The 14,945-nt window shown below is 34.7% G+C and overlaps 1 protein-coding gene across 2 annotated transcripts; it reads left to right on the plus strand.

Annotated features, from left to right (window-relative positions):
• Window positions 1-1,090: 1,090 nt before the first annotated feature.
• Window positions 1,091-14,945, plus strand: ca5a (carbonic anhydrase Va). 2 transcript variants are annotated; one of them, XM_065271508.2, is made up of 7 exons: window positions 1,091-1,595; window positions 5,088-5,285; window positions 8,767-8,885; window positions 9,426-9,521; window positions 9,614-9,676; window positions 10,938-11,096; window positions 12,691-14,945. In XM_065271508.2, the coding sequence occupies exons 1-7, from the start codon at window positions 1,454-1,456 to the stop codon at window positions 12,841-12,843; spliced, it is 930 nt and encodes a 309-aa protein (XP_065127580.1). In that variant the 5' UTR covers window positions 1,091-1,453; the 3' UTR covers window positions 12,844-14,945. The 2 variants fall into 2 exon arrangements, with proteins under 2 accessions (XP_065127580.1, XP_065127581.1); XM_065271509.2 differs by lacking the exon at window positions 1,091-1,595 and adding an exon at window positions 4,451-4,675.

Consider the following 14,945-nt stretch of genomic DNA (forward strand, 5'->3'; position numbering starts at 1 on the left):
ATATTGTGACTTAATTTTTTAAAGAAAAATACACCTTGATAACTATATCAAATGGTTCTTATTCTGTTTTACACAGTTAAAATGACCACTCGTTTTCTGGTTAACTTGGCAGCTGAATAAAAGGTCTGAAAACGTGTGTTTGTAGGGCTACAATGTCCTGATTGCTCGTTGTGTTTACGTTATCATGTTTGTATAAGACGTAAGAACATGATGTTGTTAATCTGGTAATCACGTACATGTCAGAGTCCGCAGGCCACGTGCTCAGTTGTCAATATACGACATCAAACGGCTCTGCGATAGACAGATAAGCTTATGACGCCGAATTATCGCGAGAGCGTGGCTTTTAAATGGTTCTCGCGATACTCTTACGTCAATCAGTCGGCACAGCGCTGCCTGAGAGTCTCTTACCTTTTCTCTAGTTGGCACGTACTTTGAATTTTCAATTTAGCATCTTTAAATGTCTTTAGTAGCAAATAATTTATATTATTGAAGTACAATGTCTAAAACGCAAACATTATGTCGTTTAGATTCGGAACAAACAGTCTACAAAATAAATAATGCGTGCATCTCCCGTATGAAGTAAGGTTAGATATAGAAACTTTATTACGTATTCCTCAAAAGGAGAAAATGCATTATTAACTTGTATAGTAAGTGTGCAGCTGCAACAAAAAGGATACATTACGAATTGGTTTTTATTGATATTTAATTTTGGCCTGTAATGATTAAACTTAAAAATTACTACAAACTAAAAGGTTGCGTAAAAGTAATTAAATTTCAGTAAAACACCTGTTGTATTGTTTATTTATAGTGTTTATGGTTTGTTTTTATTCTATTCATATATTTTTATTTTGCTAAATGCTTGTAACTGCATCTGAAAAGTTTACACACCATGCCTATACAATCGTATTCTGTTTGTATTCAATAATTATTTAGATTTTCCATAAAATAGTTTTCTTTAAAAAAATATTTCTTATATAATGTTGTTAGAGATATATATTTTTATTTCTTGTCCAGCCACGCCCCTCTTCCTAACGCCCCACTGTGGATGAAGCTGATTGGATTGAGCTGTACAGCTGGGGGGTCGAGCTGTACACACACCGGACTGGACTTAGTCCTCCATTTTATCCCCCTTTCATTGAGGTATTTAAATCTTTCCGTCCATAGACGAGTTGTTGTTTCGAGTATAAACAGTTTTTTTGGAAACATCTTGATCCGCTTCGTAGTTTGGTGTGTGCGTTAACCGCCCTTTTTTGTTTTCATCCGCCAATTAAAAACAAGTTGTGGTTTGTTTGGACAAGTTGAGGCAAATTGCATGCCAATCAAGGACTAAATTTCACATGGTGTACCGTGCCACCACCTATTAACCGAGTTTTACGTTTTGATCAAAGGGTCTGGTCAGGTGTTAGGTCCTATGCAATTCGTTTAAGATTGTTTAAGGGGAACAGCACGCAACATGGTGACACTGACAGCTATCGTCGCTCCTCTCGGTCGACAGATCCACAGACATCTGCTAAAACATGTAAGGAGCCAGCGTTTGATACCTGCTCGGGGTTGTAGCCTGTCTGCCTGCTCCAGCAAATTTGCTTTGACTCAAGGTTAGTATTTTTTATCTAACTTATAGCGGGACGTGTTTGGTTGTAAGCAAATTAGTAGGTTTGTTTTTGTTTTGACCACGTAACGTAAGTGGTTCTATTTACAACACGTGGGCACTTTTTACAACTCAAAGCGTTTTATTAGAGATTTGTTTCAATGGTATTTATGACCGTGCTTATCATAATCTAGTTGCATCTGACGTGTTTAGTAGAGAAAACGTCTTACAGCAACGCTTCTCCACTTCCGGGTCTTGCACAATGAGAAGTGTTTACATAATCGTCGCATTGTTTATACAATCATACTCTAGCAAACTATAAAATTAGCACTTTATATTGCTGAAATCTTTAAATGTCTTTTCAATTACATTTGAGATATGTTGAGGGTTTATTAGTTTCATAGACAAACCTTCTGAGAACCATGGCAGCTTTGAATGGCCAAGGACCGCCCAAGAGTCCATATGATTGACACCTAAAGCAACCAATCACGTGTCGCGTCATGTTTAGCGCTCATGTTTCCAGGCGGACTCAACCCTATTTTTTTACAGTCTCGCAGCACAAATCCTTTGTATATGATTATCCTTTTTTAGACAAAAACAAATGTTACAAAATCGCATTGATTCATTTTTTGCTGAACTATCGCTTTAAAAGTGGCCCATACTGCATAAGTTGTGTACAGACAAACATATTTATAGAAAATACAAAAAAGTAAAGACTTAAAAGATAGTATAGAAGTAAGGAAAATAAATTATTATAAAATTAACCATACATTGATTATAAAATACATGCAAGTTTATATTCTGGACATACATTTATATGCCTTTCCAACTGTAGTATTGTTGCATGCTAATTTTAACGTTGAAAAATATACAACATGCTTTCATGTTAATTTTATCAATAAACAAAACATCCAGTTCTTATGCATCTGAAATATTTTGTTTAATTATGAGGATCTGCATGACTGCGTTTTGCCTAGAGCAGGGCTACGCAAAGGTCCTAAAGATCGTGGCACAACAAAAGTCAGGTGCCTGAACCCATGAACTCAACCAGTCACATGAGAAATGTTGTGTTGTCAAATTTGATAAGATTTCTGTGTGGGAGTATTTTAAGCAGTACATTTTGACTGGCAGACGAATAAATCGATAAAAACATGCTTACAACCTACATGAAAAAACACTATTACAGGGCTCAATGCAAATAATTTTTATACTGATTATATAGTGGTTCAGGTTTTCACTTGCCCTGCCAAAATTTGTGTTTGGAAATACAGGAAAGAATGCATTCAGTGTCACTCATTTAAAATAAAAAGTGAAATATAATTTGATTCATCATTTGTTTAGACAATTGGCACTTTCAATGTAAACTCTAAACTAAATAACACGCCTTCAGTCCGTTATGTATTGTAAATATACCTTTTATATTATGTAGTAAATGATAATAGAATTATTAAACTACAGTATACATAATATAGTACAATAAATGTTGTTTACTATAGTATACTATAGTATTGTTGACTATGATAAGGTTTAACAACACTTGTATTTAGGAATTTACTACAGTTTACTATAATAATATTTCATGTGGGAATACAATATCAACAGAAGAGCATACAATACTTTTACTGTCATTGCAGCATTGCTACAAATTAAAGTATTTGGTCTGTCTTTAGTAGCATTCACGTAGACTACCCATATGAAAATTGACAATTTACCAAAAAGCCATGGTTACAAAAATAAAAATGGTTTGCTACAAAAGCCATCGTTACTGTATTAAAACCATGATTTTGCCAATGGTAATTAATACACCAAAAAAATCGCAAACTTTCATAAAGGAAAAACATATATAACTGATATGGAGGATTGCATATCTAATAAAATGAACAAAATGGCATACTAATAATAAAACAACAGTAAAACTGAATAATAGTTACTTAAATATTAATATTTTAGTCTTTAATATGCGTTTGCAACTTTTCCAGCATATCCAGTAGCTGTTTATATAGCCTTCATTTCTATTATGTTGGCCTTATCTTATCTAAACCCTGATTATTTCAACAATACACAACACCATTTATTGATCAATGTTCACGACAAACAGCAAAATCACAGCATACACTGATATAGTTTAACAAGTGAAGTTTAGCACAGGCTAGGAAAACTACTAAAATTGCTCTTAGCTGTGTTTGTGGCAAGGAAAATAACAGCGTAAACATCATAAACCTATTTCATCATACAGTTTATTTCATTTTAATTATGCATTTGGCAGACGCTTTTATCCAAAGCGACTAACAGTGCATTACAAGGCACACAATTTTTATCAGTGTATGTGTTCCCGGGGTTCTAACCCATCACCTTTTGCGCTGCTAATGCATTGCTCTGCCACTAAGCTATTCAGGAGCACTTTTTATTTACTTTTATATTTAATCAAAGACTACGTTTTTTTATAAAGTATATATTTAAGTATAAATATATATTTTTAAAAATAAGTATATAGATAGATACACTGATGTTGGGTTTGCAATCCACTAAATGGGTCAGCAAAATTGTAATCTGTCTTGACCACATAAATTGCTGTCAGCAATTATAGTGAAGGGCCTCGTATAGTATTTTAATCCAATGAAAGCCCTGCTGGTCACATTCCCTGACAGCTTATAAATTAGATTCTGGATACATTTCTTTTGTAGACCCAAAAGCATGTGACCATTAATCTTAACTTCACCAGTTGTGCAAGAAGAGTTCAATCGGCAAATTCATACAGTTTAAAGGTTCTCATTCTTGTTTGCTCAAGGATGTAACATGAACAAGGGCATGTCCATTTATAAAGGGGGATTTAAACCCGACTGGACGTCTTTATGATGTGACATTCCTGTCAGATTCTTTTATGTGACTCATCAAATCAGAAGAGGAAGCGTCGGGTTTTTTCAGCCCTCGACTTTTTCTTCCCTAAAGGAAAAGAAGTACAGCACGTCGACCGCCCTGCGGCATTTTCTCGCTTTTCTTTTGCTTTTCCTCACATTAAATTTTTTTCATTAATATAAGAAGAAATGTGTAACGTTAATCACGACGCTGCGTTCTGCGCTCTAAAATGTAGGTATTATTATGTCTCTCTGTTTATTCTGTTTGTATACATTTACATTCATTCATTTAGCAGATGATGTTATCTAAATCGACCTACCAATAAGATCATCGTTTAATTCACCGCATACAATAATTTAGCGTTGTATACATCGCATTATTCACAGTATCTGGTTTTACTGATGTAGGCTGTGTCTCAAAATCTAGCGAGCTGCCTGCGTTGTCAGCATTTTTGACCACCATATGTGCTTTTCATTTCTTCATATATGTTTTTTTTTCTTTATTTAACAAATTGCTAGACGGGTAATGCCCAAAGACAGAGTTTAGAAACTGTCCTAATGCTACAGTGGTGTGTCGGTTCATGTATTGAGACACTGCCATGATTTTGACTGACTCTTTTCTTCACCGTTATTTCTCGCTTTAGTGCACCCGATGTGGCAGGAGCCACTCGATATTCCCGGTGGAGACAAACAGTCACCCATTGACATCGCGGTGCGCAAAAGCGTCTTTGACCCGCGACTGAAACCCTTGAAAGTGCAGTATGACCCCAGAAGCTGCCAGCAGATCTGGAACAACGGCTACTCTTTCCTAGTCGAGTATGACGACACCACCGACAAATCCAGTAAGTTTGAATGACTCAAGCCTTTCCATAGTATTTAAATGTGCTAAAGAATGCATTGAAATAATGTTAAATTGTTATTTACATAAAAGGTATCTAACTTTAATAAGTGCAAAAATTATTCAGAAATGTTTCTACATGTATATTTACAACCTTAGGATTAGGCTATTGAATGAAAGTGTCTATTTTTGCCCTATTTGGAAGGGTCATGAATAATAATGTTGAGCTCTGCTCTGATTGGCTCTGCTCTGAGGCTCATGTCAGTAGCTCACATTAGTGAACAGACCTTGTATGTTTGAGTCTGTATCAGACGAAAATACAGATTTTGAGGAACAACTAATTGTTTGGAGATTGTGTTTTTTTTTTCAGTATGGACCTGCAAACGTAACTGTAAAGTCAACTTCAGACTTTAATGTTAGCATATGGCGTTAACTCTGCACAAATTTGTTTTTAGCATTTTAACAACTTTGTAATTCATTTAAACTGTAATTTAATGTTGGGGGCGTACATCTCGACTGTGATGTCACAGTCAGTATTATGGTGAGATTGGCCTGTTTCCAGCATACTTTTGCTTGCACGAGGTTCACATAAGAATGAGGAAACAAATGTGTTTGAGGCTCACGATATGTCATTACCATGTACTGAGCTCTTATTATTCATCTTTGCCTAGTTTAAAGGGATAGTTTACTTTAAAATGAAAATTCTGTCGTCATTTACTCGTCCTCGTGTTGTTCTAAACCTGTATGAATTTCTTTTTTTTTTGTGGTAAACACACAGCAGTAAGTGACCATAGACTTCCATAGTAGGAATAAAAAATATGATGGAATTTAATGGGTACCATCAACTGTGTGCTACCACCATTTATCAAATTGTTTTTTGTAATTTATTACAATACTTCCAAAATATTTTTTTCCTACTATGGAAGTCTATGGTCACTTACTGCTGTGTGTTAACCATAATTTCTCAAAATATATATTTTTTGTTGTCATCAGAAAAAATAAATTCATACAGGTTTAGAACAACATGAGGATGAGTATTTTCATTTTAAAGTGAACTATACCTTTAATACAGTTTTTTTCTGTGCCACCTTTAATTAGTGACTATGATTTTTGATAATTTATTTCATATCTTTGCATTGTTTTAGCAAACAGAGTTACAAAAATAAATTTTAGTAGTAGATACAGAAAAAACAGTACAGAAATAATCAAAAGAAATTATATGATGATGAAATGCACAATGTCATTAAAGGAATACTTTACTTTTTTTAAGAAAATGTCCTGATAATTTACTCACCCCCATGTCATCCTAGATGTTTATGTCTTTCTTTCTTCAGTCGAAAAGAAATTATTATTTTTTTGAGGAAAATATTCCAGGATTTTTCTCCTTATAGTGGACTTCAATTGAACACAATGGTTTGAATGTCCTAATTGCAGTTTCAACACAACTTCAAAGGGCTTTAAACCAGTGCTTCCCAATCCTAGACCTCAAGGACCCCCTCCCAAAAAAGTTTTAGATTTTTCCTTATTTAAAATCCTGATTCAACTAATCAGCCTCCTTCCAAAATGGTAAACATGGCTGTTTCTCAATGTCAAGGAAGGATCCTCGGTAGCCAGAATTTCGAGGATGCTACGTCATCCACATCCGTCGAAGCACTATGTCGAGGATCCTCGGATTTGCAACCAAGGAGTCCTTCGTTCGAAAAATATCCCATATACAGGAAAGGATGCATATGTGTATCCTTTGCACTCTCAAATCACCCACAATCCTATGTGCGCAGCACGGAAAGCAGACCTTTTACTGACGTTATGACATTCGTGCACTTGCTAGCCTGTTCCATTAACGTGTTCTCCAAATTCTAAAGAGGAGCCTCGCCTAGCCTCTGAAGGAAGTGACTTGAAAGACCAGTCCTGCCAAGGAAGTATCCTTGACATTGAGAAACATCCCATGTCTCCCTAACAAACTGATGAGTTAAATCAGGTTTGTTAAATAGGGAGACATCTAAATCTTTTTGGGAGGGGGTCCTCGAGGGCCAGAATTGGGAAGCACTGCTCTAAACGATCCCAAACGATGCATAAGGGTCTTATCTAGCGAAACAATCATCATTTTCGCCCAAAAAAAAAAATTATGTACTTCTTGCGCTAGACCTGAAATGCTCGTCTGCGACCCTTATGCCTCGGTTGGGATTGTTTAGAGCAATCTGGACCTTCAAATCGTTCAGGTCCACTATATGGAGAAAAATCCTAGAATGTCCTCAAAAAATGTATTTCTTTTCGACTGAAGAAAGAAAGACATAAACATTTTGGATGACATGGGGTGAGTAAATTATCAGGACATTTTCTTATGAAAGTGAAATATTCCTTTAAGTATTGTTGCAAATTTTCAACACGATGAACATTAGCACAACTAAGAATATGACGTGATGACTGCATCCATCTATTATTTTTGATTTTCTTACATATACATACTATACATGCACTTGGTAGGTGTTATCCAAAGCGACTTACATTTAAGCTATACATTTTATCAGTATTTGTGAGGGACGCACCGATATGGAAATTTTTATATATATATATATATATATATATATATATATATAGGCCGATAAATATTCATATTAATTTCACAATGAAAAACTCCCAGACCGCGGACATCTTGTCTTTGCGCTAGACTAGCATACTCTTCTTGAGCCCGCAACACATGTCATCTTCGTGCTATGTCACAGAAAGCACCAATCACAATTCCACTTGGCCAGCAATGAGCAAGTGAAGTGGTTCAACAAACCGAAATAATCCATCATTTATCGGCTTTCATTTATCGGCCGATAACAATATGTCGATATCGTGCATCCCTAGTATTTGTTTTCTGGGAATTAGGGCTGGGCAGGAGTATTTAAATATTTGATTGGTGAGCTCGCATTCGATTTCCAATTTTGAGATTCGAATGTTCTTATTCTTTCAACATTATTAGCATTAATGCAGAGACTGCCAAGTGCACTTTATTCTCCGGCTCTATAGGTGGCAGTGTGGTGCTGAAAACTCTTGCCACCAAACCCCACAAGAAGGGTCAGTTGACTTTTGACAGCATTATATGACCAAGCACTGGGGTTTTTGCAAAATATTTTATTGTTCTACTAACGAAGAAATGTCACCAACATATCGGATGGCCTGATGGTCAGTAAATAAACTTGATATGCTACCGTGTTCTTACAGGTCGTTGAACTCATTTCGTTCGTTCTTCTAAAACAGCTTGTTTACGGTGTTAGTAGGTACTGGTATTCGGACCAGCCCTACTGGGAATCGACTTTTTTAGTTTTCCCATGGATTGACAGAATAGTGATACGTCTATTGTGATTTTATTTCTTTTGCAGAACAATCTGTTTACAATCTTGTCTTATTTAAAAAAATATGAACAAGGTAAAACAATCTGTTCTGCTCTGTGAGATACTGGTAACATGGTGATGTTGACTCAAATTAATGTGCTTTAGCTTTGCAGGGAGGACCGCTGGAGGATCAGTTCAGACTGTGCCAGTTTCATTTCCACTGGGGTGAGACCAATGCCTGGGGCTCAGAGCACTCTATAGATCGACGCCTTTACCCCGCTGAGGTAACGTTACCCCATACATAAAATTATCCATTTTGAGAAGTGCTGTACAATTCAATAATTAAACTCGTGCACATGAATGTAAGGATGAACATGGGAAAAGTGAGACCCTCCTACCAGTGAAAACCTAACTGAATCATATTTTTTGTGACCTTACTGTTTTTCTTAAACTTATCCTACATAATGTAAGGAATATATAATAAATATTAAAAATATAACCTTGATATCTTGAATATTAAGTGATTAAGGTCATGTCATAGTTTGAAGTCTGAGATAAATCAAACTTTGACCTTGTTAAATCTCTGAACACTCCTGTAGCTGTCTTCGTTTGGGTGTGTGCTCAGATTTCAGTTCTGTAATGTGTCGTCTATTGCGAAAAGTGCATTCATTTCCTATTTGGTTAAAGCCATGAATGTAGTTCTGTATGGTTGTGTGGGTGTCAACTTAAGCCATTGTGGTTCAGAAAAAGGAAGTCCGAAAACACAAAGCTACCACTTTTGTAGTAATTTGATCTAAACGAGTTTCTTTTTTCTTTCCAAACAGCTTCACCTGGTCCACTGGAATTCTGATAAGTACAGTTTGTTCGAAGAAGCTGTTGTGGAGGAAAATGGATTAGCTGTTATTGGAGTTTTTCTAAAGGTACTGACTGCCTATCAATAATTTCATAGATTCACATATGCAATCGTTTGCTGATCTTTATATTAAAATGCAAAGTTTCTTGTTCTTCACAGGTTGGAAAGAGGCATGAGGGTTTGCAGAAACTGGTGGATGCCTTGCCCGCCGTAAGACACAAGGTAAAACATTACAGTATGAAGGAGGTGTTTTGTACACATTGAGCCATGTCTTTGTTGTGAGTTACTAAGATCGTCTAAGAACAACAGCATAAATGATGTTTTGGAAACAGGATGAATGATATTTATGGAATGTTTTTGGGACAATTAAAGGAATTGCAAATTGTATTGACATGGAAGCTGCCTTATTCACAGTCAATCACACTTTACAGCCGCTTGCGCTTAAACAGCCACATGGTGCGGCACAAAATAGCTAAAATAACAACTCTCAAAAAACTTGAAGGTACAATAATGTATAGGGTTAATGTTTAGGTCGCTTGTGTCTCATTTATTACGGCTATTTAACTCATAAGGTAAAGAACAATAAATATTCATTTGAAATATTTTATTTGCTACTTTTTAGACCTTACGCGAGAATAAAACCCGGTTTAATTTTTAGTTTTAAGATAAGACACAACGTTTAAATGCCAAAACACACTTTGGTTAATCATTTGTAAATATAATGTCATATATGTTATTAAAAGATATATTCATATAAAATTTTTGTGTAATATTAAACTCTACCTGTCAAAGATTTCCAGCATCCGGGTTACCGTGTGTTTTAGTTTTGAGCGGTTGTTATCTGAAAAGAACGAACCTTGAAATGTTGTGACTGGCCAATCAGAATAAAGCATTTACGAGCGTGTAATATATTATATTATTACCAGGGTTGGTCCGATACTTGTATCGGAAAAACCACCGATACCACACAAAAAATCTGGCAAGTGCTTGAATCCATGTAAGTAACGTTGCTTCCAAATGCAAACACGACCTATAGTATAATCTCACCCCCCCTTAGTCGTGATTGACAGGTTTATGTGCAAAAACGCAAATGCAAAGGGCATTTTGGCAGGCTCTGTATGCGTCGCCAGAGGAAATAAAAATAGCAAATGGGGATTTGCAATTGAGAATAAAATATGGCAGGCTTGTAACTGGAAAGATATAGGAAATTTTTATAGCAAAGGCACTTTTTTTTTTTGCATACATTGTACTTTTGCGCAAACGGAAATGCAAATACCGTTTTTACAGCCGCAAGTAGAAAACGCAATGTTCAAAAACAATTCGCAGTTCTTTTTAAAATATTGTCTGCAAAAACATTCCATAAATCTTTTTTCACGAGTCATCTGGCTTTGCGGCACTTTAACTTTTAACAATCTTTAGGAACATTTGTAGTTGCAAAGTGCTTTTTAAACGTTACAATCTATCTTTGTAATTTTCTAACCAGGACAGCCTGGTCGAGTTTACCAAGTTCGACCCTGCATGTCTTCTACCGAAGAACATCGATGACTATTGGACATACGCAGGCTCTCTGACCACTCCTCCTCTTACCGAGGCCGTGACATGGATTTTAATGAAACAACATATTGAAGTCAGCCATGATCAGGTATGAGCCTAACATATTTGGGGAATGTGAGACAGGAAATTAATGGGAGATGTTTCAATAGCAAGTATTAAAGAAGAAGGAAATTAACTTTGCAAGGATACCTCGCAATGTCCTGGATGAAAGTAGATGAAAGCTATATATTTCGGTTTTATTAGGGAGTTATAAATTGAGACCCCTCTGACATTAGCTGTTGACTCTGCTGGATATCTCTTGGTAATTTGTTCCACTGCTCCATGGTAACCTGGGAAATGGAATGGAAAGGATCATCAGGTGCACCGCTGACGTCTGTTTATTCACGTCTGAACCCTGTCTTAACCAAGAGTAAATTCACTGTAATGGTCAGGTCCAGAGAGTATTTGCACTCACTTGCACCCATGGTTGGGTGAAGTTCACCTAGAAAAGGTCCATTTTGTCCACAATGTCGAAATGTCTATATTTTACCCAACTATAGCCTAAAAAGAACCCTATTACTTGTACACAAACATAAACGCACGGTTGAACCTTACATAGTATAGTTTTTGGACTTGTACGTGTACATAGACGTTCAACGCATGCGAATTGGGACAAAATGCTATTCATCTTCTAGGCTACATTGTACATTCTCATATAGGTGCATGCACGACCTACGCGTACAATGTAGGCGTGGTTTAAAAAAATCTGGCAGTGCGCGTACAGTACAGTATTTATTTATTATTTATTTTGTATTTATTATTTATTTTATATTTATTTTTATATTCATCTATTATTTTTTATTTATTTTATATTTATTTATTATTTATTTTGTATTTATTATTTATTTTATATTTATTTTTATATTCATCTATTATTTTTTATTTATTTTTTATTTATTTATTTATTATTTATTTTATATTTATTTATTATTTATTTTTATATTTATTTATTATTTATTTTTATATTTATTTTATATTTATTTATTATTTATTTTTATATTTATTTATTATTTATTTATTTTGTATTTATTATTTATTTTATATTTATTTTATATTCATCTATTATTTTTTATTTATTTTATATTTATTTATTTATTTATTTATTTATTTATTTATTATTTTTATATTTATTTATTATTTATTTTTATATTTATTTTATTTTTATTTATTATTTATTTATTTTGTATTTATTATTTATTTTATATTTATTTTTATATCCATCTATTATTTATTTATTATTTATTTTATATTTATTTATGTATTATTTATTTTTATATTTATTTATTATTTATTTTATATTTATCTTATTTATTTTATATTTATTTTATATGTATCTATTATTTATTATTTATTTTGTATTTATTATTTATTTTATATTTATTTTATATTTATTTATTAATTCTTTTACATTTATTTAATATTCATTTAAATATTTATTTATATTCATATAACGACTGCCACTAGGGAGCAAAATCCAGTGAGTCTTGTCCGAATGTCGTGTGCAATTGTAAGGCGGCATTACTGTAGGCAATTTTTGCATCCCAAATAACATTAAACACCCGTGACTGTGCATTTTATTTATTTATTGTCATTTGACAATGTCTTAAAATCCATACTCTCACAAACTTCTCTCCTTCTCTCAGCTGGCGGTGTTTCGCAGTTTGCTGTTCACATCTGCAGAGGAGCAGGAGCAGAGGAGTATGGTCAACAACTTCCGCATCCAGCAGGATTTGAAGGAACGGACCATCCGTTCCTCTTTCACCCCCTTCATGCAAGACGCTCCTCCTATGGAGTAACACGCAACGATTCACAACCTTACCTCCAAAAGAAAAATAAACTAGGTCATAACATTCATCAAGGGTTACTGATATCAATAAGGTCTTACACTAGATTATGCAATGCTCTGTATCATTTTACCCAACTTGTGAAACTGGTTGAAAGGGATTAACAAAATTACAGGTAAGGACCTGTTATACAACATACTCAAGTTACTGTAGTATGTGAAGGTTGCTCATACATGCCATTGTCACTTTGAATTCAGTACTATTCAGTACAAATACAGCAAAGTATTGTAATTTCAAAACATAACACGCATTGCCTCTGTCAATTTATTGGCTAGATATGTCCATGATTGAGGACAAAATGCCCCCTCTTGTGGACAACTGACAGATTACAATACATGCCTTGTTTTGAGGCACTGTTTTATTTAGTAGCTTTTAATTTTAGCTGCTAATCTAACTTGTTTACTGAGTTTTTTAAGCATAAAGCTGCACAATGCAATGACTTTTTTTTAATGTTAAACAATCATTTTAACAAAGTATTTTAAGTAGAACTCCTCAACATCTGTAGAGTTTGAACATTGCAGTTTAATTAAGACTAGAAATGTAGTCTTTATTGTCGATTAAGAGAGATTAGGTGGAGTAGATACGCACAATTGTTTAAATCAGTAGCATTACTGTACTTTATATATTTACTTCAATTATAAAAACAGATTATCCTCACCCATAGTGCCTTTTTGTATATAATGAATGATTTATACTTTCTTTGTGCGACTTATCAGATTATTGATAAATGAAACAATGTGATTGGCCACATTTGCCTATTGGTAAAATGTAGGTGCCTACAGTACAATATTTTTCGTTTTAGGATTTGTTCATCTCATTTCGTAGACCTCATTGTTGGGCTCGTGTTCATCATTGTGCTTTTGTGTTATTAATTCATCTGCATTAAATGTGTATATGTAGATAGTGTTTGTCTCTAATGATGTCTTTTAGTATTTGTTCTGTTTTTTATTTCATTTATACTTTCATGAGAGGGACCTTATTTCTCCATGAGAGGTGCACACAAGACCACTAATAATATACAATTGGGAACTACATCAAGACCAATTTATATTTCTGTTTTTGTGCTTTATTGCATTCCTTTTTTTTTAAATCATTACTTTTGTTCATAAGTTGTAGGAAATGCATCGTGGCGAGTTAATATGTAGAAATAAGCTACAAAGTTAAATTTGTAAAGCGAGGTGCAAAAAGAGCAGAAGTTGCATGCCGTTTTTGAACAGACGCTGGTCTTTTGTGATGGTTGAATAGCATTGTCCCTGTATACACTCTCCCTAAAATGGCCTCTTCTCTGAATGGGTTCTCTTCCCATTGGTTTGAAATTCAGAGTGATACTAAGTAGATTTGAAAGCTGGATTTGTACTGTACAAACTCCGGGCTATGGGACGGCTGGGATCTCATCCCTCCACCTGCATAAGTCCGCAGCCACATTCTTTCGCATCAGGGGGCAGGAACAATGTTTTCTTATTGAAGCTGGGGTGAATAGCTTGTGGAGACATCTTTTGTTGTTGGCTTTGATAAATGAACGAAATGATTCATCGTATGAAAATGTTTTTTTTGTACCCTCTTCTGGAAAATTTGTTAACTCAAGGTTTCTCATTTCAGTACAAAGGATGAATTAACACTATAACTTCATTATACATGCAAACCTTTTGATGGCATAATGTGTGCAAAATATTATCTTGTAGCTTTGTATTTGGAAACTGAATCTTTTCCATCACTTTACTTTGGGCCATGGGTCCCTACGTGGGTCACTGTAGTTTTGTTTTACTTTTGGGCGGATACAAATTTGTGCCCCAGGGTTTTGTGCAGGATGAGAGGGTTGTGCCGGAGGTTTATGGAAGCCTCATACCAGCATTCACAGCACGCACCAGATGCTTGTTAGGTCCGGCACAGCTGCACTATAAGGTGCATGTTTTGGTGCACTATGCACAGGAGGGACTGACAGCACCAGATTGGAATTTCAATGTGTATCGTAACCTCTCATTCATGCTGTCTGAATTGTGTTAGGATTTTTGTAAATTTTATGTGTTAACATGAAATAAAACTTTTTGAGCTCA

The sequence above is a fragment of the Paramisgurnus dabryanus genome, chromosome 23 (genome assembly GCF_030506205.2).
Source record: "Paramisgurnus dabryanus chromosome 23, PD_genome_1.1, whole genome shotgun sequence".
NCBI classification, from domain to species: Eukaryota; Metazoa; Chordata; class Actinopteri; order Cypriniformes; family Cobitidae; genus Paramisgurnus; species Paramisgurnus dabryanus.